Source organism: Marmota monax, unplaced genomic scaffold, assembly GCF_021218885.2.
Source record: "Marmota monax isolate L192 unplaced genomic scaffold, Marmota_monax_Labrador192_F-V1.1 WCK01_AAM20220418_F8-fsc00087, whole genome shotgun sequence".
Lineage (NCBI taxonomy): Eukaryota > Metazoa > Chordata > Mammalia > Rodentia > Sciuridae > Marmota > Marmota monax.
The window spans coordinates 2,870,829-2,890,726 of record NW_026693476.1 but is presented as its reverse complement, the minus strand read 5'-3'; the positions used below and the strand labels follow the sequence as shown (position 1 = coordinate 2,890,726).

The 19,898-nt window shown below is 47.4% G+C and overlaps 1 protein-coding gene across 1 annotated transcript; it reads left to right on the top strand.

Moving 5' to 3' along the window:
* The first annotated feature begins 564 nt into the window (after nt 1-564).
* Nucleotides 565-17,563, top strand: Cd2 (CD2 molecule). The gene is made up of 5 exons (XM_046458304.2): nt 565-712; nt 851-1,156; nt 6,782-7,012; nt 10,306-10,425; nt 13,557-17,563. The coding sequence occupies exons 1-5, from the start codon at nt 652-654 to the stop codon at nt 13,868-13,870; spliced, it is 1,032 nt and encodes a 343-aa protein (XP_046314260.1). The 5' UTR covers nt 565-651; the 3' UTR covers nt 13,871-17,563.
* The last annotated feature ends 2,335 nt before the right edge of the window (nt 17,564-19,898 follow it).

The following is a 19,898-nucleotide window of genomic DNA, read 5'->3' as shown; positions in this document are numbered from 1 at the left end:
TGGTTCTGTTAGAGGCAAGATAGCTGAGTGGGTAGAAGAGGGGCTGGATCATCGAATTTGGCTCTTTGCTTACAAAAGAACAGTCCTGGGCAACTTAACCTTTCCGTTCGTTTTCTCTTCATTGGATTGATAAAGTACCTTCCCCTATTTTTTTTTTTTATTTGGTGAGGATTAAAATGTGGTAAGAGCTGGTGTGGTGGTGCGTGTATAATTCTTGCAAAATGTGGTGGCTCGTGCCTATAATCCCAGCGTCTCCAGAGGCTGAGGCAAGGAGGATCACAAGTTTAAGACCAGCCTCAGCAACTTAGTGAGGCCCTGTCTCTAAGTAAATAAATAAATAAAATAAAAAGACCTGGGGATGTAGTTCACTGGTAAAGTATTTCTGGGTTCAATCCCCAGTACTAAGTAAGTAAATAAATAAAGTATGATAAGAAAGCACAAACTCATAACCACAACTGTTTCAGCAAAGGAGTGCATCAGAAAGGCTGTATGTGCTAAATGTGTATGTGAGTGTTCTATGTTGTCAAAAAAAAAAAAGCACAAAGGAGAGGCACGTGGTTTAGCATTCAGTGGGGTGGACTCTTCCAGTTTCAACCTCAGTTCCTTTTGCAAGAAGAGCTCAGAACTGCCACAAGGAAACTAATCCCAAAGATGAGCCACCGGTGTAAAATCTTGGTCGGCTTTCTTCTGATTTTCAACTTTCCCAACCCAGGTAAGTAAGTGGGTGTGTGGGTCTTCACAGTCACTGTGAGAAGCTTCTTTGGAGACCCTGAAATAGTATCGAAGTTTTCACAGCCTCACTTTCTGGTAGGGAGCCTGAACACCTCAATGAGTGTCTCGCTTTTTACAGGTTCAGTCTCTAAAGCCATCAAGATCGTCTGCAGTGACTTGGATCGAGAGATCAACCTGGACATCCCCAATTTTCAAATGAGAGATGCTATTGATGACATACGATGGGACAAAGAAGGGATCATGGTTGCGCAATTCAGAAAAGGCAGGCAACCTTCCCGGCATAATGAAACCTACGAGATATTAGCAAATGGAACTCTGAAAATTAAACATCTGAAGGGATATTATAATAGTACCTACAACGTAGTTGTATATGATACAGATGGAAAAAGGGTTCTGGAACAATCATTTGATTTGAGGATTCTAGGTAAGTCTCCATTCTCTACATTTTTTTCACTTTAACAGGGGTGTTGTTTAGCAAGTTGGGAACTAGTGATTGTGAAACGTCCCCAACCCTGCCCTCAGCCTCTGGGGTTGCGCTACGGGAAATCCAGTGCATCCCTCCTGCCCCAGTGGAGACACCAGTCCTGTGAGTGGGTGGGGGGGGAGTAGGGTCTACACATGGAGAAATACAACCTCATCTGCCTACAGCCCTCTCTTTGGGTGGCTTTGAGGATGCGGAGCTAGGTAAAGAATCTGGATGAAAGGGGACAGGTGGGCACAGGAAAACTGGCTGTCCCCCGTGAGCGAGGTGTGGGCTGGGAAGGACAGGCTGCTTGGAGAGCCAATTTCAGGCGAGGGTACCCTGAAGAGTTTAGATAGCAGGAAAGGGACGGAAATGATGGATTTAAGGATGAACAGCCTTTGTTTCCAATCTGCTCCATAGCACGGCAATTGAGGTGGAAGGTGATTTTTTGCTGATATGTGAAGAAAAGTACATATTGCCTGTCTCTGCATGTGCTGAGAGGGTAGGCGTGGTAGGCGATGTGGGAGGTGGGGAGACTGGCTGGAAAACGGCTGCTATAATCCTAGCAAGGTGCAGAGGGCTGCTGGGTGGTTCTTCACCTTGGTTACCCATGCAAATCAACAGGGATGCTGTTAGAAATGACCAGGGCCGGCGTCCCATCTAAGACCATGTGTATCAGAATTTTGGGCCTGGGGCCCAGGCATCAGTAAGTGGTAATGCTCCCCAGGTGGTTCTGTTTAGTAGCCAAAGTTGGTAATCCCTGGCCTAGACTAAAGGGTGGAATGAGAAGGGATGGTTATGCTGAGGGTCATGGGTGGGGATATAGGGGCAAGGGGGATTGGGTGAGAAGCAGAAGGAAGAAGAAGGGGAATTGAAATACCACTGAAGCTGGGAGGAAGCTGCTTCCGTGAGCAAACAAACAATTCTGTGCTTCACACAGGAAATGTCATCACCAGACACAGGGTCTCTTCCTCCTGCCTAGGGTCTCCGTGGGCCCCCAAACCTGGCAGCAGCCCCCTCCCATAGTTCAGATGCTGTTAACTCTCCTGAAAATGACCCCTTTCCACACTCTAGTTCTGCAAGCTTGACTGGAAAGAAACTTGGAGGAACGGGCTGGGACTAAGAATAGCCTCTGATCATGAGCCCTGGGGACCGTGGTGTCACGAGCGCTGGGGACTGTGTTATCTTGAGTTCCACTAGCATGGCTCAGGTGTCCATGCTGGTTCAATCACATTTGGGCCGTATTTAGAATCATGGTGATCATGATGGCTACCAGGTGTCATGGGCTTGCTGACACAATCTTACTTAAAGCTCCCAAGAATCCTGACAGCTAGTAGTCATTATCTCCTTATCGTCTATAAGAAAACAGCCTCGGTCAGGAGGAATTTTGTTCAAGTTCTCATTTCTTGACAGGAACAAAGTCAGGATTCAAACCCAGGGGTCCTCTTGGCAAGGACTGGTCCCTCCCTCCAACTCTCAATTTGGTCGAGATATCAATATGCTGTCCAAGTTGCCCATTTACTTGTTTATTTTATTTTATCTATTCTAATTTGTTATACATGTCAGCAGAATGTGATTCAGTTCATATTACACATATACAGCACAATTTTTCATGTCGGGGGGTTGTACACAAGTAGTCACACCATTCGTGTCTTCATACATGCCAGTTGCCCATTTAACATGTAAAATTCAATAGCCTTACATACATTCGTAGAGCTCTACAACCATCACGACAATCAACATTTTTGTTACCCTCCCCCCAAAAAACCCTGCACCCTTTACAGTCAGCGACTTTACTGGATGTTTGCACGTCAACTTTACACAGCGTCATTATTCGATTTGTGGTCCAACATCATTACTTGTCCCATAGTTTTGGCAAATATCTGTCTGGTCTGAGTCTATTTTTTCCCAATACAGTTTAATGTATGGGATTGAAAGTATTTTGGATTTGGGCTGTTTTAAGATTTTGGAATATTTGCATAGATATAATGAGATATTTTGGGGCTATGACCCAAGTCTAAATATGAAATTCATTTGTTTCATAGGCACTTTGTACTCATAGCCCAACAGTAATTTTATACAATATTTTCAATAATTTCAAGAATGAAACAAAGTTTCGTGATGTGGAATTTTCCACTTATGTCACCATGTCATTGCTCAAAATGTTTTGGATTTTAGGGCATTTTGGATTTGAGGATTAGGGATGCTCCACCTGTAATAACTTCAAGGGATATTCAATGAGACCGTGTATGAAAAGGTGCCCTAGACGGCCTGGGACACTACCCCTGCGTGCTCTGTGCTAATGGCCAAGCCCCTCTCTTAGTTCCTCGATGCCTCTCGCAGCCTCAGTCATGGTACCCGCATCTCCTTACCGAGGAGGCTGCTCCTGTTAGCTGAAGAGGCAGTGGAGGGCTCCATTCAAGCAGATATCAGTAGAGCAGAACTTAATCCTAGCAGCCCAGAATTAAGGAGTTCTCACCTATGAGCAGGACCTAACAATTTGCTGCTATTAACCAGGTCAGGCCATTTCCTAGAACACTCTCTTACAGTGAGGACATGTACAAAAATTCACCATTCGAGGCTATTTGTTTTTTCAGACTTTGTGTTGTTGTTGTATTATTATTGTTGTTGTTGTTTTTGTTATTATTATTTTGGTGGGGCTTGGGATTGAACCCAGGGCCTTGTGCATGTGAGGCGAGCACCCTACCAACTGAGCTGTATCCCAGCTCACATTTGAGGCTATTTGTGACTGCATTGTTTACACTAGTATGATACTGTGTGGATTGAGAAGTCTTTGGCAGTTAGGAACTTAGTAACTATGTCAAGAATGCATCAAATGGTGGAGATGCACATTTATTGATGTTCAGGAAAGAAAGAATTTCATAATATAACTTCTACTGAGAGGGAAAAAGGCAGACTATAAAACCACATAATCCAGTTTTTTAAAAACTTGTAATTTGTTTTAATTAATTATATATGACAGTAGAATGCAATTATGAGCTTTGATATATTATACATAAATGAGTATGATTTCTTCTTTTTCTTTTTTTAAACAATTTTTTGTTGTCAGTTTTACTGAGGTACAATTAACATACAGTAAGATTTGCCAGTTTGTGTGTGTGTGCGCGTGCGCGCGTGTGTGCGTGTGTGCGTGTGTGTGTGTGTGTGTGTGTGTGATGCTGGGGATTGAACCCAGAGGCCTTGTGCATGCTACGCAAGCACTCTACCAACTGAGCTATACCCCCAGCCCTATAATTTCTTCTTTTTCTTTTTTGTTTTAAAGAGAGAGAGAGAGAGAGAGAGAGAGAGAATTTTTTAATATTTTTTTTTTTTAGTTTTCGGTGGACACAACATCTTTATTTTATTTTTATGTGGTGCTGAGGATCGAACCCAGCGCCCCGCGCATGCCAGGCGAGCGGGCTACCGCTTGAGCCACATCCCCAGCCCCTCTTATTTTTCTGATTGTACATGTTATAGAATCACATTGGTCATGCAGTAATATATATATATATATATATATATATATATATACACATAAAGTAATAATGTCTGTTTTTTTCTATTATTCTTCCTATGCCTATACCCCTCCCCTCCCTTTACTCCTTTCCCCTCCCCTCACTTCCCTCTACCTAATCTAAGGTAACTCTATGTTCTCTATTGCCCCCACCCCATTGTGAATTAGCCTCCACATATAAGAGAAAACATTTGGCCTTTGGTTTTTTGGGATTGGCTTATTTCACTTAGCATGATATTCTCCAACTCCATCCATTTACCGGCAAATGCCATAATTTCATTCTTCTTTAAAGCTAAGTAATATTCCATTGACTATATATACCATATTTTCTTTATCCATCCATCTATTGAAGGACATCTAGATTGGTTCCATAGTTTATGTATTGTGAATTGAGCTGCTATAAACGTTGACGTGGCAGCATTACTATAGTATGCTGATTTTAAATCCTTTGGGTATAAACCCAGGAGTGGGATAATAATACCATTTTAATTTTTAAAATATCATTGATATACATGTTCATGTATAGAAAATAGCTAGTAAAGATATACATCAAAATATTCAATGCCAGGCATTGAGGCGCATACCTGTAATCCCAGCAATTCAGGGGGCTGAGGAAGGAGGATCAGGAGTTCAAAGCCAGCTTCAGTAACTTAGTGAGGCTTTAGGCAATTTAGTGAGATACTGTCTCAAAATAAAAAGGACTTGGTAATCTTGTACCAAAAAAAGAAAAATAATAATAATAATTTTTGACCATGGGTAGTTAAATTGCATGTAATTTTTTTTTTGTGTTTTAAACTATTTTATATTTTATCAGTTTTTACAATGATGGGATATTACCAATTAGGAGACTCTAGATAGACACCTTGACCCCAGCCCTAGACTACTACTCTAGAGCGTGGTGACGCGTCTCCATTTTCTTCACTCTGGGCTACACAGAATCTCAGGATAGGAAGAAATCATTTCTGCACGCCCATACATATTCGGTCAGCAATGAGATTTGACTGAGTTGGAAAGTATTTTCATCTGAAAGACAGAGAGGGAGGGAACTGTGAAGAAATAAGCTGTCTCTCTACATGACGACCGGAGAGAAAATGAAAGGGAATACTGGGTCAAGAGAGTCAAGGGCCAGGAAAAGAACAGAGGAGAAGAAAAGAGGTCACCCAGCTAGGGAGAGGAGGCCTGGGAGGAGGACCTGCCTTACCTAAGGCCACGGCTGGGCTGTTTTCTGAATCAGACCTTAAATATAATCACGTCAGAAAAGGAGAGGCAGGGATTTTTCTGGTTATGAACATAAACACTGCTACCAATTATGTGCACTGGGATTTGTCACATGTCATCGTTTTGTGGCAGGTGGGGAACATTTTTTTTTTAATCATTCTCTCAAAGATGAGGTCCAGCAAGGCACAGAGAATGACCAAGCAGCTCTGGGCTGGGAAAGGGCAGAGCCAGGTCTCTGGTTTCCCAACTAGAGCCCTTCCTCTGTAAGCCTTGAGCTCCTTAGGCACCCATGTGCCCACCTGGCCCTCTGCTCCCAGGACCCCAGCAGGGGGAGGGGGTGCATGGCCAAGATCCCAGGCCACAGGTTTACCTGTTCCTCCAGGGCAGAGTCCCTGGCTGCTCTGGAAGGAAGGCAGGATGTGGTAACCTCTTAACTGTACTCCTGAACTTGAAATTGGGGTGGGGCAGGCTCCTCTTTTGATGTGCCATTTTTAAATGAGCACCCTAAAACAACTCATTGAACCTCTCAGAGTCCAGGACTTTCCATCTGTCATGGGAAGAAAAACATCAGCCTCTCTATCATAACGAAATGATTCCAAGTATGTAAAACTGTTTTAAGGTACAAAACAGTACAAAACAATAACTATTATATACTTTTAAACAGTATAATGTATCTAAAAACTCACCAGAAGTTAAGTTTGTTCTGAATGCTCTACATAAATAAAAACAAATTATTTTCAAAAATTGCTAGGGAATTCAAAAATTGTGCTGTCTCAAACTGACTCCATTCCCCACTGTCTAAATATTAAAATCAGAAAATTGACTAATATATTGGGATTTTTATTTATTTTTAGAGGTGGTCTCAACACCCAAGATCTCCTGGGATTGTCACAGCACAAACCTGACCTGTGAGGTAATAAAAGGAACTAACCCTGAATTAATTCTGTATCAAAATGGGAAACGGCTCACTCAAGGTCATCTGAAGGTCATTAGATATCAGTTGACCAACCTGAATGCAGCGTTCAAGTGCACTGCAAGCAACGGAGTCAGTGAGGAGTCCACCATGGCAGCCATCAGCTGCTCAGGTACGTGGGGGCATTGGGCAGGGTGTCCCAAATTCACAAATACAGTCTACCAGGACTGTGGGCACAGTGGCAGGTGCCACTTCTGCTCAGGGCTCAGGTGTCTGGGGTGGGAGACAGCTTTGGCTCAGGATGGGAAGTGACAGGTGTACCTCTCCCCCTTAGAAGCCTTCAAGGAAGGCTTCAGGAAGGGGTGTTCCATGTGACCCACCTCAGGAGACTTCCAGGGAGTGTGTGATTTGACCTCAGAGAGTTGAAATCATCCTCTTCCAGGAAAAAGAATTGCTGTATTGAAGAGGGAGAAGGAGAGGCAGAGATCATGGCATTGCAAACCCCCATTTCCCTGAGGGGCAAACTGACTTGTCCAAGACCTATCTGCTCGTTAGTGACTGTGATGATCAAGACTATCAGATGAGTGGGTTCTTGGGCCTAGTTCCAGGCTTGCTTGCATGGGCTTTGGGGCTGCCTGAAAACAGGGCGTTCTATGCTTCCTTTGGAGCCTTCTGAGAGACAGCAAGAGTGAGTGACCAAAACAAAAGCCACAGTCTTTTTATGACTTCATCTCATCTTTGATAGCCCCTCCCTTCTGCTGGACTTTCTGCCTTAGCAGTAAGTCCAGCCCACACTCAGAGGGGACTGCGCAGAGGCAGAAATGCCAGGAGGCAGGGGTCACTGGAGGCCGACTATCAATCAGATGGTCAGCCAACCACAAGCTTAGACCAGTGTCACTCTGCCCTGTCGTGTGGGCCACCATCAGCCATTCTCTCCCATCCTCCACTTCAGGAGGGCCTTGGTTGGAGATGCTAGATTTCATAAGTAAAAATATGGCGTACTTCCAAACGTGGCATATTATGCTAAAAATTATTCATTGTTTATTTGAAATTCAAATCTAACTGACCTGTGTTCTGTCTGGCAGTCCCACCCTTCACACTTGTTTTAACTAGATCCCACCAGTGTGCATTAAGGAGGGCGCAAGGCAGCCACACGCATGTCCCTTGTAGAAGGTGCAGAGCAGGAGCTGGTCCAGGAAATGGCCGCTGAGGAGATGGGAGGGACACCTCGGGTGGAAGGGAAGGAATGGGCTGCCCTTAAAGACCCTAAAAGGGATTTGGACATTTCACTCTAAAAGGCCAAGGCTGAGAGGATCAGTGGGCAGATGCTAACTATTTAGCTTGAATAAGGTCTACTTAAGACCCTGGGAGGAATTAGCACATTCGACACACAAGAAATACTCCATCCACAAACTCATGCACAGAGGAGGTGTAAGAGGGAGGTGTGGTTGCATCTAGAGAACCCGAGAACCTGGGGTTTTTGTTGTTGTTGTTTAATTTTTTAAAACGTGTTCTTTTGAGTTATCACGACAGTAGAGTGCATTATGCCATGGCATACATACATGGAGTATAACTTCCCATTCTTATGGTTGGACATAATGTGGAGCTACCCTGATCTTGTAGTCACATATGAACATAGGAAGGTCACGTCCGATTCATTCTACCACGAGGACCCGTTTTTAAATGACAAACCAAAGCTGCCTCTAGGGCAAGGTGGAATGTCCCTACAGAGAGCACTACCTGGTGTCAGGGGACCATACTGGACAGACCTGAGCATAGACCTGTGGGAGGCACCATCTACATTCCCAAGTGTGCCTCGGTTAGGGGGACGAGCCTCCTGCCCACAGACTCTAAGGGAAAATGGCTGGTGTCTTTGTGGCCTACACATGTGTCCCCAGCTCACCCCAGGCCTGCCCTTCCCCACCTGGGTCAATCTTGAGCAGTCTTCAGCTTAGCAGGAGACAGAGACCCCAGATTCTTTCCTTGGCCCAGTTTCAATGGTGGAGGATTCTGGCTGCTTATCTAATAGACGCTCCTTCATAGGCGGAGCTCAGAGAGGTTGTGTAATTGGCAGGCAAAGAATGGGTGAGAGAGAGACTGCAGGAAGGACAGCCAAGGATGAATAAACCAGCACAGTTTGAAACCCTGCTCAGTTTGGTGTCTGAGCCTCTGGTGGGATCCCTGGGGCCCGTCCTGGGTCTGTGTGTAACAGCCTCTTCCTAGGATCTTTTGGCTGCAGAAGTGTTTTTGTGATGCTGGGCTTAGCTCCAGTTTGTTCTCCCAGCGTCCCAGTCCCCTGACCCCCCAACCCCAGCTGCTCCTCTTTAACTGCTATTGACTCACCAAGGGCAGATGGCCCAGCAGCCCTCCTTGGGAAACTGCTACCAAAAACACTAGTGCAAAGAGCACTAGTAAAAGCAAGACCTCACATTTGTGTGTTGTTTTACAGTTTATAAAGCACTTTTCCATCCATTATCTGATTGACTTCCAACAGCCACCCTGTGATGTAGGTTTCATTGTTTCCATTTTACAAAGAAGGAAGGAGGCTCCGAGAGGTGGAGTAACTTGCTAAAGGTCACACAGCTCTTGTCTAAAAGACCCGGACCAAACCCCGTTTCCCTGAACACTGAAGTCTTGGTTTTCCTTATTGTGTTACAGTGACTGAAGTTCTAGGAACTGAAGGTACCTGCCAGTGCTGTTGCTGTCTCAGTGAACTTCTCTCACGGGTCTGGGGAAAGTCTGGCAGGAGAGAGGGCTGGGTTGCATCAGTGAATTAATTTACCCTGAGTGTTTGGAAACTGCCTGATCAAGAGGGTAAAAAAGAATAGGCCCCAGAGGGAAGCCAGAGATGAAAGAGCAGGAAGACGGCAGAGACAGCCAGAGACCAGAGGCTGCTTAGAGGAACCAGTCAGAAACAGATACTGTGTGGCCTCAGGCAACTCATCCTCCCTCTCTGGACCTTATCTTTGAAACTCATCCTCCTTCCTTCTATAGAGATGACGCTTAGATCATCTCTAAACTACTCTGGTCTAAAATTCTGTGATGCTCGGCTGGGGAAGTGGCTCCGTGGCAGATTGCTTGCCTAGCTTGTTGTGAAACCCTGGCTGGGGTTTCCTCCCCAGCCTCACCAAGACAAATTAAAAATAAAAAAAAAAAATGAATAAAATGTCATGATGCTCTCCTCGGCCAGTGGGCAGGGATGGACAGGCCTCGGGGCATGAACAGCCAGGGAGTTCTAGTCGCAAGTTTCCCAAGGGACTCCAGAGGCCACTTACCCCTTGACCTCTTCTAGGCATGGACCCAATTCGCCACCCTCCTTAAGCTTGGCCCTTTGTGACCTTGAATGGTACCATCAAGCTCTTCTTTCTTCCTCAAGTGGGAAGCTGGGGTCCTTAGCCTGAAGCAATGCAATGGGCTTCCCAGGACCCTTCCTCCCCACCGAGTCTCCTGTCTCTTCTCTTTCAGGGGAAGGTCTGAACATCTATCTCGTCGCTGGTGTCTGTGCGGGAGGCCTCCTCCTGTTCTTTGTGGCGCTGCTCATTTTCTATGTCAGCAAGAGGAAAAAGCAGAACAGCAGGCGCAACGGTGAGCTCCCCCTCTTTTGTGTCACCCCAGGCCGCAGCAAAATCCCCACGGAGTCATCTCAAGGGGATGGCACCTTGGGTCCTCAAAGAAAAGAAGGAGATGGTTTCAGAACGTCAGGACGGGAACCAGAAGCTAGAGCTTGTTCCACTTTGTGGTTAGCTTGAATTCTGGAAAGAAAAAAAAAAAGCATTCTTGGGGCCCACGGCGAGGGAGTTTGAGGAGCTACATCCTGGCTGGTCTCATCGGAATCCCCGCTTGAGGCTGAGTGCGTCTAAGGCTGGCGCAGAGAGACGCCAAAGGGCCTCACAGCTCCATGTGGGTAGAAAGATTCGTTCGAAAATACCTTGTCCATCTGCAGACCTTGAGTGGCCCTGGTCAATACCAAGCTCCTGGGAACTAGGTAACTGGGGGTGTGGCTCATGCAGCGCTCTTGCCTTTGGGCTAGGCCCTGGGTTCCCTCCCCAGCACTACAAACAAACAAAACCCTCCCAAACAGGTCTCTGTACCCCCTTTTCTAACTGACTGTTCAGGAGGGATGCATTAGGGATGGGGGTGCTGTTTCCTTGGGTCAGTCCTGTCTCGCAACCCACCAGTCATGAAAAGGTCATGCTCGTGAGTGGAGATCCAGACCACCTAAGGCAGATCGCAGCAGGGAGGGACAGACCAGGTGTCGCTGTAGGTGCAGGGTTGGGGTATCCGCCACCAGTTGGGCAGGCAGCTGTGCAGGCAAGCCGTGGAGTCCTGTGCCATCTCTGGTTCATACCAGGACTGCGGCCCCTCGCCAGGCGTCTCTTCCTAGAGCTCCCAGGCCACGCCCACCAGCAACTTCCCGCACAGCCGGGGACCTGGTGTGCAGCCACCCAGGATCCTCGGGCCCTGCACCCTTTGGCGTTGACGCCTTACTTCAGACTTCTTTCCACAGTTCTCTCTCAGCCACCCCTTTAGGTGGCCACCCCCGGCCCCATGTCTCACCGTACTCCACTAGGGAGCTGGGCACGTCTTTCTAAATTTAAAACAGTCCCTTGGTGAGTCCCCCAGGTGCTGTGGCTTCCTCAGCTCTGTGCCTTGCTCAGCCTGCCTTCCCTACAAAGGTCCTTTCTTATCACCAATGGTCTCTTCCAAGGTAGACCTCCCAGGTCTCCCCAAGACAGAGCAGCCCCTGATCTCACCAGGCTGTAGTGACCCACCTGATAATTAGCTCATGTTGACAAAGAAACTGACCTCTAGGCTTGGCACTCACCCTCCCACCCAGCCTCCAGTGGCCTTGGGAGAGAAAACACCACCACAGGTGACAGCCTCACCCCCATCAGGGAGGCTACATTCTTTGCCTCAAGCTCTGTGACCAGGAAGCTGAGTCAGGATCAGGGGGAGGCAGGGAGCCCAAGGGCACAACCTTTAAGGAGGCCCTCACCTTCCTCTTGCATGCCCTGCAAGTGGGCACCTCCTTAAATCCCACACCCTCTGAGCTTCCTTTGTCTCACTTCAGTCCCAAGCCTGGGTGAGTAACAAGGAGATGCAGGTGAAGGGAAGGGCCGATGAGCCGGGAAGAACTCCTGGGAGCAGGTGTGGACGTTACTGGAGTGGACATGCTGGGGACCTGTGGTGCTGCTCTGACCTGGCAGGTTGTGCAGAGCCACAGCTGATTTGTCCGTCCGAACCTGCCCAAGAGCTTAGCCACTAGGCCACGCCCTACTCCTCACCCTGCGACTGTGGCTCTTGGCACCTCTCTGGTGGCCCTGTGCAATCCTGAGACTGGTATTGTGATTTGCTGTCCTCACTTTGTCTTACGTGATTTTAGACTTCCTGAGGACAGTGTGTCTGAGTCATGATTGCCACTTAGTAATAGTGCCTAACACCTAGGAGGTCAGCCATCAGTGTAGGAGGAGCAAACGAATGAGAAGCAGGACAGACACCAATCACAAATGGCAGCCTAAGCTTGCCACATGGGGTGAAGCAGGACTGCTCACTGCTCCATACCCAGAACTGGGACTGAGGGTCAAAGTCCTCTCTGCATCCTCCTGAGCATAACTTCAGCTACCTCTGGGCACCAAAGATGGCAGACAGGATGCATTGTGTCCTCTCTGGGCCCTTCTGTCTAGGCGCTTAGAGCACCCGGGCCACACAGATGTCAAAACCACATTATCTGACTTTGAGCCTTCATGTTCAGAGCCGCCTGATGTTTGTGTTTCCAGCAGCCAGAGGAGGCTGATTGGATTGGCATCATCTGCCTGAACTTACAGGTGATGCTCAGAGGGACTGTGCTTCCCAAGCCACAGCACCATAAAGGTGCAAGAGATCACTAATTTACCCCAGGGGGGGATCTACTCCGGCCTGCCTCTGCAGCCTGTGAGGATGGTCTTGTATGTGGGACTGGAATACCTAACTCCTAGCCTGGAGGCCAGAGGGGGCCAGCAGAACCCCCTCTGTCTATGGCAGCGAGGCAGCCTCACAGATTTCCTTTGTGACTTGAAAACAGTACAGGAAAAACTACTATATTCTGATTAGTCCTGGGCTGTCTTCATGGGCTAAAGTCACACAAAGCAGAAAGATCCCAAAGGGTGAGGGAAGAAGAATCTTTCCTTCCTTGGCCCAAGAGGATGGGTCTTGTGCACAAATTTCCAAGGAACTAGTCAATTTCTGAGGACTAAAAAGCCCCTTGTGAGTGCTCCAACCTGTCGCCAGAATGTAGGTTGCCTGACAACAGACTGAGTAGGAGCATATCCACACAGAGACCCGACAGAAGGAATGTAGCTCCTCTGAGACGACTCAGATTCCCCGACAACAGACTCTGATCACGAGGTTTGCTCTCAGGACCCGGGTCTAGGGTGGTCCGGCACCGAGGCAGACCTGGGTTTGAGCGCTGTCTGCTCTCTGGCGCGAGCACCAAGCTCTCCCTGCTAGGTGCCTCCCCCGCTCTGTGTCCCTGAATTCTGCAAAGCCCTGGGGCCTCCCTCCAGCTTGTGGTCAGCATTTCTCCTGCCCCAACAAGACTGAGAGTTCTTGGAGCCTAGGGACAGCTCTGTCCCTGCTTCCTCTTGGCTTTCTCCAAAGCCTTGCCCCTCCGAGGCGCTCCATAGTTCCCCGGATCACCTCTTGCCAGAATAAGCTCTTGAGTGATTTTGTCATTGCAGATGAGGAGCTGGAGGTAAAAGCTCACAGAACCACCTCTGAGGACAGAAGCCCAAAGCCCAGCCAGATCTCCACCTCACCTCCTCCAAATCCAGCAGTTTCCCAACCTCCGCCACCACCTGGTCATCGTGTCCAGACACCTGGTCCTCGTCCCTTGCCTCCCGGTCATCGTGTCCAGCACCAGCCACAAAAGAGGGCTCCCCCATCAGGCACACAGGTTCGCCAGCAGAGAGGCCCTCCCCTCCCCAGACCTCGAGTTCAACCAAAACCTCCCCGTGGAGTGGCAGAAAATTCACCGTCCCCTTCCTCCGATTAAAACTGTCCTTTCCAATAAAAAGGCTCTTTGGAGTTCTCAGCTCTGGGTGTGCAGGTCCACTTTTCCATCAAACGTTTGCAACATGTAAGACTTTGTCGCCTCCCAGGGCTTGCAGGCCATGGTCCTCAGCCATGTGGTTGAAGATCCGTGGCCTCTTCATAGATCTCTGTCACCAAGAAGAGAGAAACAATGGGAGTGTGATTGCGAGGATGATTCATGACAGTGCACAAAACTCTTGGCAATCTCGTCTCCCTCTCACATCCCGTGCAGATGCCATATGCCCGGGGGTTACTTGGGCTTGTGTCCCCTACAGGCCTCCCATCTGCTCAAAGGACTTTCAGCTTTCTTACGTGTCCTAGTGGACACTTGCTCCCCATCCTTGAGAAGGAGTGAAATAACAGCTTAGCTTTGACCCTGGGGTCTGCTCACTGAAGGACACAGCTGGGTGTTACTCGGAGGAAGCTGCAGGGTGAGAAAGAGCCTCGTTGGTGTGGCATCACCCGAGCCACCTGAATCCCCACTAGAGTGACCAGAACATTCTCCCCTGCCCCTCCCCAGGTCTCAGAAGCAAAGCTGGGTCCTGACAATCTCCGTGGCGATTTGTGAATCAACACCTCTCAGCACAAACTTCAACGTGAGTCACCAGAAAGCTTAAGTGTTTGGGTCTCACTCTCCTGAGCCATCACTAGTGGTCTGGATGATCTGTGGAGTCATCCTTGAAAAGAGGAATCCAGGAATATCCGAGGCACTGTGAGCTCATCAGACAACACACACGAGGGCCGGCTGTGTTCAAACAAATCCTGAGTCTCACAAATGACCAGTAAGAAGACAGAGGCCATCCCCAGCCGGCTGACTGCTAGCTGTACTTTGGAAGAAGTGGGGAGATAAAGAAGAGTTTTCTGTTGCAGTTCTAAAACAATAGGCTGCGAGGACTCCTGCTTTGAAGCGTCAGTGCCAGGCTTGTGGTGCCGTCTGCCCACCTTCTCCTGGGCTCCTCAAACCTGTTAAACCTTGTTAACTCTGGCAGGAAGCTCTGGGGGCAAACCACAAAGATGAAGTATATTCAGGACTTCCTGTGAGAGCTCACTGAGAGTTGAAATGCTTTTTTCCTCTGAATCTGGGCATCTATTGTTTCAGAACCCAGAGTTAATTATAAAGGGCCGTGATGAATTAAACGCCAGAGGCTCCCGAGAGTCAAACACACAATCCAGCTGGGTAACACTCTTTACAGCGTCTGCGGGAGGAGTATGCCGGCCCTGGCGCTGCCTCTGTCTCAGTCTTCTTCTGTTTTGGGCGCCAGGGATTGAACCCCTGACCCAGGAGCACTTTGCCACTAAGCTATATCCCTCGCCATTTTTTTTATTTATTGACTTTTAAAATTTTGAGACAGGGTCTCACGGAAGCTAAGGGTCTCACTGAGTGGCTGAGGCTGGCCTCGAACTTGCGATCCTCCTGTTTCAGCCTCCCTAGTAGCTGGGATTACAGGAGTACACTTCCGTACCTGGCCTGTCTCAATCCTCATTGCAGTCCTGAGTGATTTATTCCACTGGCCGTCCTGGTAGAATAGCTCCTATCCTTCCCTATACAAAGCCTTCCCTGGCCTCCAGCCCTATACCCTGCCTTTCTTCTATAGCTACCTGGGGTGACATGCAGTAACAGAACACATACAGCCTGTAACTCTTCAGTCCTTCACCATTCATTCATTCAACAGTTGCTGAGCTTCTTGTATGCATCAGGCCCCGTGCTAGGCTGCTTGAGGGACACAGAGGTATACACTTACATCTCTGCTTTCAGGGACGTCACATGGAGTTGGGGGCAAGTGTAACACAGTGTGATAAATAAAGGTCAGAGACAAGCACAGGAGCCCAGAAAAAGCCTTTTAGTCTAGACTTTTAGTAGGACTGGGTGACGCAGAGGGCTTCCTAGAGGGGGTGACGTTTGAGTTGAGTTGTGCTAGATTAGTGGAGCTGGTGAAGCCGAGGACAAGATTGTCCATGGAGAGGGAACAGCACAGGCAAGGCTTATATTGGCTACCTGTTCGCACAAGAATGTTGTTCCTCCTTCAGCTACTGTGCTTCATCCATTTGAAGGCATCATTGCTTTTAAGTGGCATATACATCACGCAAAGGAAAAACACTCTCGGTTCTACTATAGCAAGTGCTAAGGATACAATCAAAGTTGTAGGCACAACTCTGTTACTGAGATGTGAAAACATGAAAAGAGTACATTTTAGAATGAATGAAATACCCAGTTCATAAGCTTTTTGAGAACAGTGACCATCGCTCAACTTGGCCCACAGCGCCATATTGAAAGTATCCCGAGCCACCTGGCCAACGGAGAGGAAGGGAAGGGAAGGTACGGCGTCTACAGCACACACACTCCTGCCCTGCTGGAGTCTCCACTGAGAGGCAGGAAACAGGCCTGGCCTGAGCTTTGTGCTGCCACCATTCACCTGTTTGACATTGTACAACTGCCACTGTCCCTGACCCAGAGCGTGAGCCTTCTGACAATTGGTTAGCCCAGCTGCATAAGAACAGCTTGTGAAACTTGAGAAAAAAAAAACAACAACAACAACAGATGATTCAAGTAGGTTAGGTAGGAGACCAAGCACCTGGGGTTTTTTGATTGTTTGTTTGTTTGTATTATGTGGCTCTGAGAACTCAACCTGAGCCTTGCCCCGTGGTAGCAAGTGCTCCACCACGGGGCCACACCCCGGTCCAACATCTGTATTTCTTTTAAAAATCATCTCAACAGGCATTCAAGTTGGAGAACCGCAGGTCTACTGGCCCTCAAATTATTAATTATCAACGATTGTTCAAAACAATGATTTTATAGAGAATGCATTATTATGAGAAAAACAAACAGTTATAGCACATTGAACTAATTCTTAGAAAATCTCTAATACAAGGAAGCCGGCCATGTTGGGAAAAAGTATTCACATAATTTATAGGAATGGAACATCCTATGGGGTCACGTGAAGATAGAACACATGGTTTGGGGGGCAGCCTCCCTACCATCCCCCAAATCGCAGTCTCCTTCTAGCTGTTGGGCCAGCTTAGCTTCAAGGGGGTCCCAGCTGTAAGCTGGTGGCTTCATGTGAGTCCTCCTGTCCGTCTTCTGTCACTCAATCTACGGTGTCGGGCTCCTCAGGACTCACCTGCTCACTGGACTTCTGTCACTCTAAGTGCACCAGTGTTGCCACCTCAGGGCCATTACGCATGCTGTTCCCACTGCCTGTTCTTTTCACCTGTCCCTTCCCCAGTCCTCTCTCTTCTCTCAAGACAGTCACAGGTCATCTTCGGAAAGACCTTTGTTGACTCCTAAATTCCACCACAGCGGGATTCTTGTGAGACCTTCTTATTCTGTGTCTCGTTCTGTGGCCCTCAAGTTCTGACCCACAGACCCTGGAGCCAAAGAGTTCTGAGTCTCTCACTGACATTGTAATCTCTGAAAAGTTAATTCAGCCTCCATGAATACATGGTTTCCTGGTGGATGGAACCAGGAAAACACCTCACAGAGTTATTCTGAATGAAACCAACGTCTGTAAATATAACTAGTATATCCCTGTGTACAGAATATATCTGAAAACTTGATTGTTATTTCAAGAAGGAATGTCCTACGGACATAAATGTTTCAGTTATTGGGAAAACAGATAGCCTGTTATAAATTAATAAATAAATACTCCCTAAAGTGGCTTAGTCTTTTCTTGAGTTTGATTCACCTGAGTCTGTTTCCTAATATTGATTACCTGGGACCTGGGAAAGTCCTACACCTGAATTAAAAGCTGGAGACCAGATCTGGAGACTACCTCACAGAGCTGAGACTGAGCCACCATCCTGCTGTTACTTCCCTGTGCCTTAAACAGGACGGTCCTGATATCGTATCTGGACTTCGCCCTACAGTTTATTCCTGGCAACCCAGAGCTAGGGGCAAGGGCAGATTCTCAACAGCAGAACTAGATCCATCCACTGGTCAGAGATGGCCTAAGAGAAGTACTCACAGCTAGTGTTTAGGGGTGGACCATTCAACCTTCAGAGACTCAAGCACATAGTCAACCAGCCCCAGAGGGTCAAAATCAACGGGCACAGCAGGGTCCTACCACAGTGACTGGGTACCTAGATTGCACAGAGCTGCCATCAGGGCAGGGGAAGGGGTAATGGTAGACAGGGAAATTTCAGTTACAGATAGCAACTTCACTAGTGCCTCGGGCTTTACTCTTCACTGAAACCCTTAAAAATTACTTTAAACTTAATAAAAATAAGACATAAACCACAAGGACAGAGGTCAGGGGAAGAAACAATAGCAGGATCTCAGAAGTCAAATCAATCCCAAGGCAGCAATGAGGAAAGTCAAGGTGCAAACTAATTCATCCCTAAAATCCACAAAATACATAGGTCTTGGTGGCACTGGGTCCCTCTAGATGGAGGAATAAGGTGAGCTGCGCTGGAAGGACAGGTGAAAGTTCTGTCTCAGAGGTAATTAGACCCCAGGTTCTCTTCCCTGTACCATGAAGATCATCACTGTCCGGCAGGAACCTGGGGTTTATGCTCTGGGGATGGTAGATGGACAGTCTCTGAATGGTGGATGCTATGCATGGTTGACAGCAGGGGAGGACATTCAACACAGAGGGATTCAGTAAAATTTTCCATTAAATATTGGGACTGAGCTGGCAAATATCAGGCAGAATGTTCATGCTATGTTTCAGGCAGGATATTAGAAAATACTTGCTCTAAAAAATCTTATCAGCTCAGTAGAGGAGACCTAATAACACTGACATGGAGGGTTTCCCAATAAAACCACCCAGCTATGTGGCCCTGAAGTGAATCCTGCAATCGCTGGGCTCCTCTGACTCATGGGGAGATTTCAGTCTTTTTTGATCCCTTCTTCAATAGGAGCAGATAGTCAAGGATCTCCATGGAAATGGGGAAAGCCTCCAACATGAAAGATCGGGATTCAACAAACAAGCAGAAACATTGGAAGCAAGAGAGAAAAGTTCAAACAGCAAATTATTCATATGCTCCAAAGCATGTGAAAACATCACATCCACACACACACACACACACACAAAAAGAACAGAGCGTTATAAAAATAATATTCAAAGAATACAGAGGGCTTTTGGAAATTACAAATATAATAGCAGCACAAGTCCATTAGGTCCAAAATCTGAGCGGCATTTTAGAATGAGAAGGTTGGGAAAAGAAAGGAATTTATTGTCCATGAGATGATTTCAGAATTGAAGGACAGCTTCCAGATTAAGAGAGTCCACTAAGGACTCCTGATTTCTAGTTCAACATGTAAGAAGTCACCACTTCTTCTAACAGCAACTAAAAAGCTGAGCAAATTGAAAAATCAGCAAACCTAAGATCCACCAGAGAGGTGGAATCACAAGGCCAACCACTGGGCCCCAATTGAAGAGAATGACAAGAAATTGCAAAAGCACCAGGCTTGCCCTGGCAGGGGACTCTGTGGGAACCAGTCGAGGTGGAAGAACTGGAAGAGCTTGCGAGGCTCAACATGGTCAAGCTTGAGAGACACTGGAGGACCCCAGACTCCTGTGAATTTTACCTGCATGAGTTCAAACAGGTTCTCGCAGTGATTTTGGAGAGAAATGTTCTCATGCTTCTGGAAGGAGGAAGGGAAGAGTAGTTATTTGAAATGTGCCTGAGCACTCTGTTTTTCCTAACAAGATCTCCCCACAGGAGAAGCTATTAAACCAGATCCATCGCAGGTTTCATCAGAGCCTAACTGGACTGGGGGAAAGGCAATACCCACTTTTGGTCCACACTAGTCATCTTCCCCCACTGAAAGGGGGCACAGAAAAAGTGAGAAACACACATGGAGTTCACAGTGCAGAGGTATGGCTCTCTACAAGACAGGACACCTTTGATGGTCCTGTGAAATGCTTCCCCTTCTCCCACAATGTACCACCACATCACTAAAGGCCCGTTTCCAGCAGTCCCTTTTACCCAGGACATCACATGTAGCGAATGAGGAAAAATGACGAGACCTACTAAAAAGCAAGAACCAA

Coding starts and splice junctions, on each gene's coding strand:
- Cd2 (XM_046458304.2), top strand. CDS start 652: ATGAGCCACCGGTGTAAAATCTTGGTCGGCTTTCTTCTGATTTTCAAC. Junction 7,013..10,305: donor GGCAGCCATCAGCTGCTCAG/GTACGTGGGGGC, acceptor CTTCTCTTTCAG/GGGAAGGTCTGAACATCTAT. Junction 10,426..13,556: donor GCAGAACAGCAGGCGCAACG/GTGAGCTCCCCC, acceptor TTGTCATTGCAG/ATGAGGAGCTGGAGGTAAAA.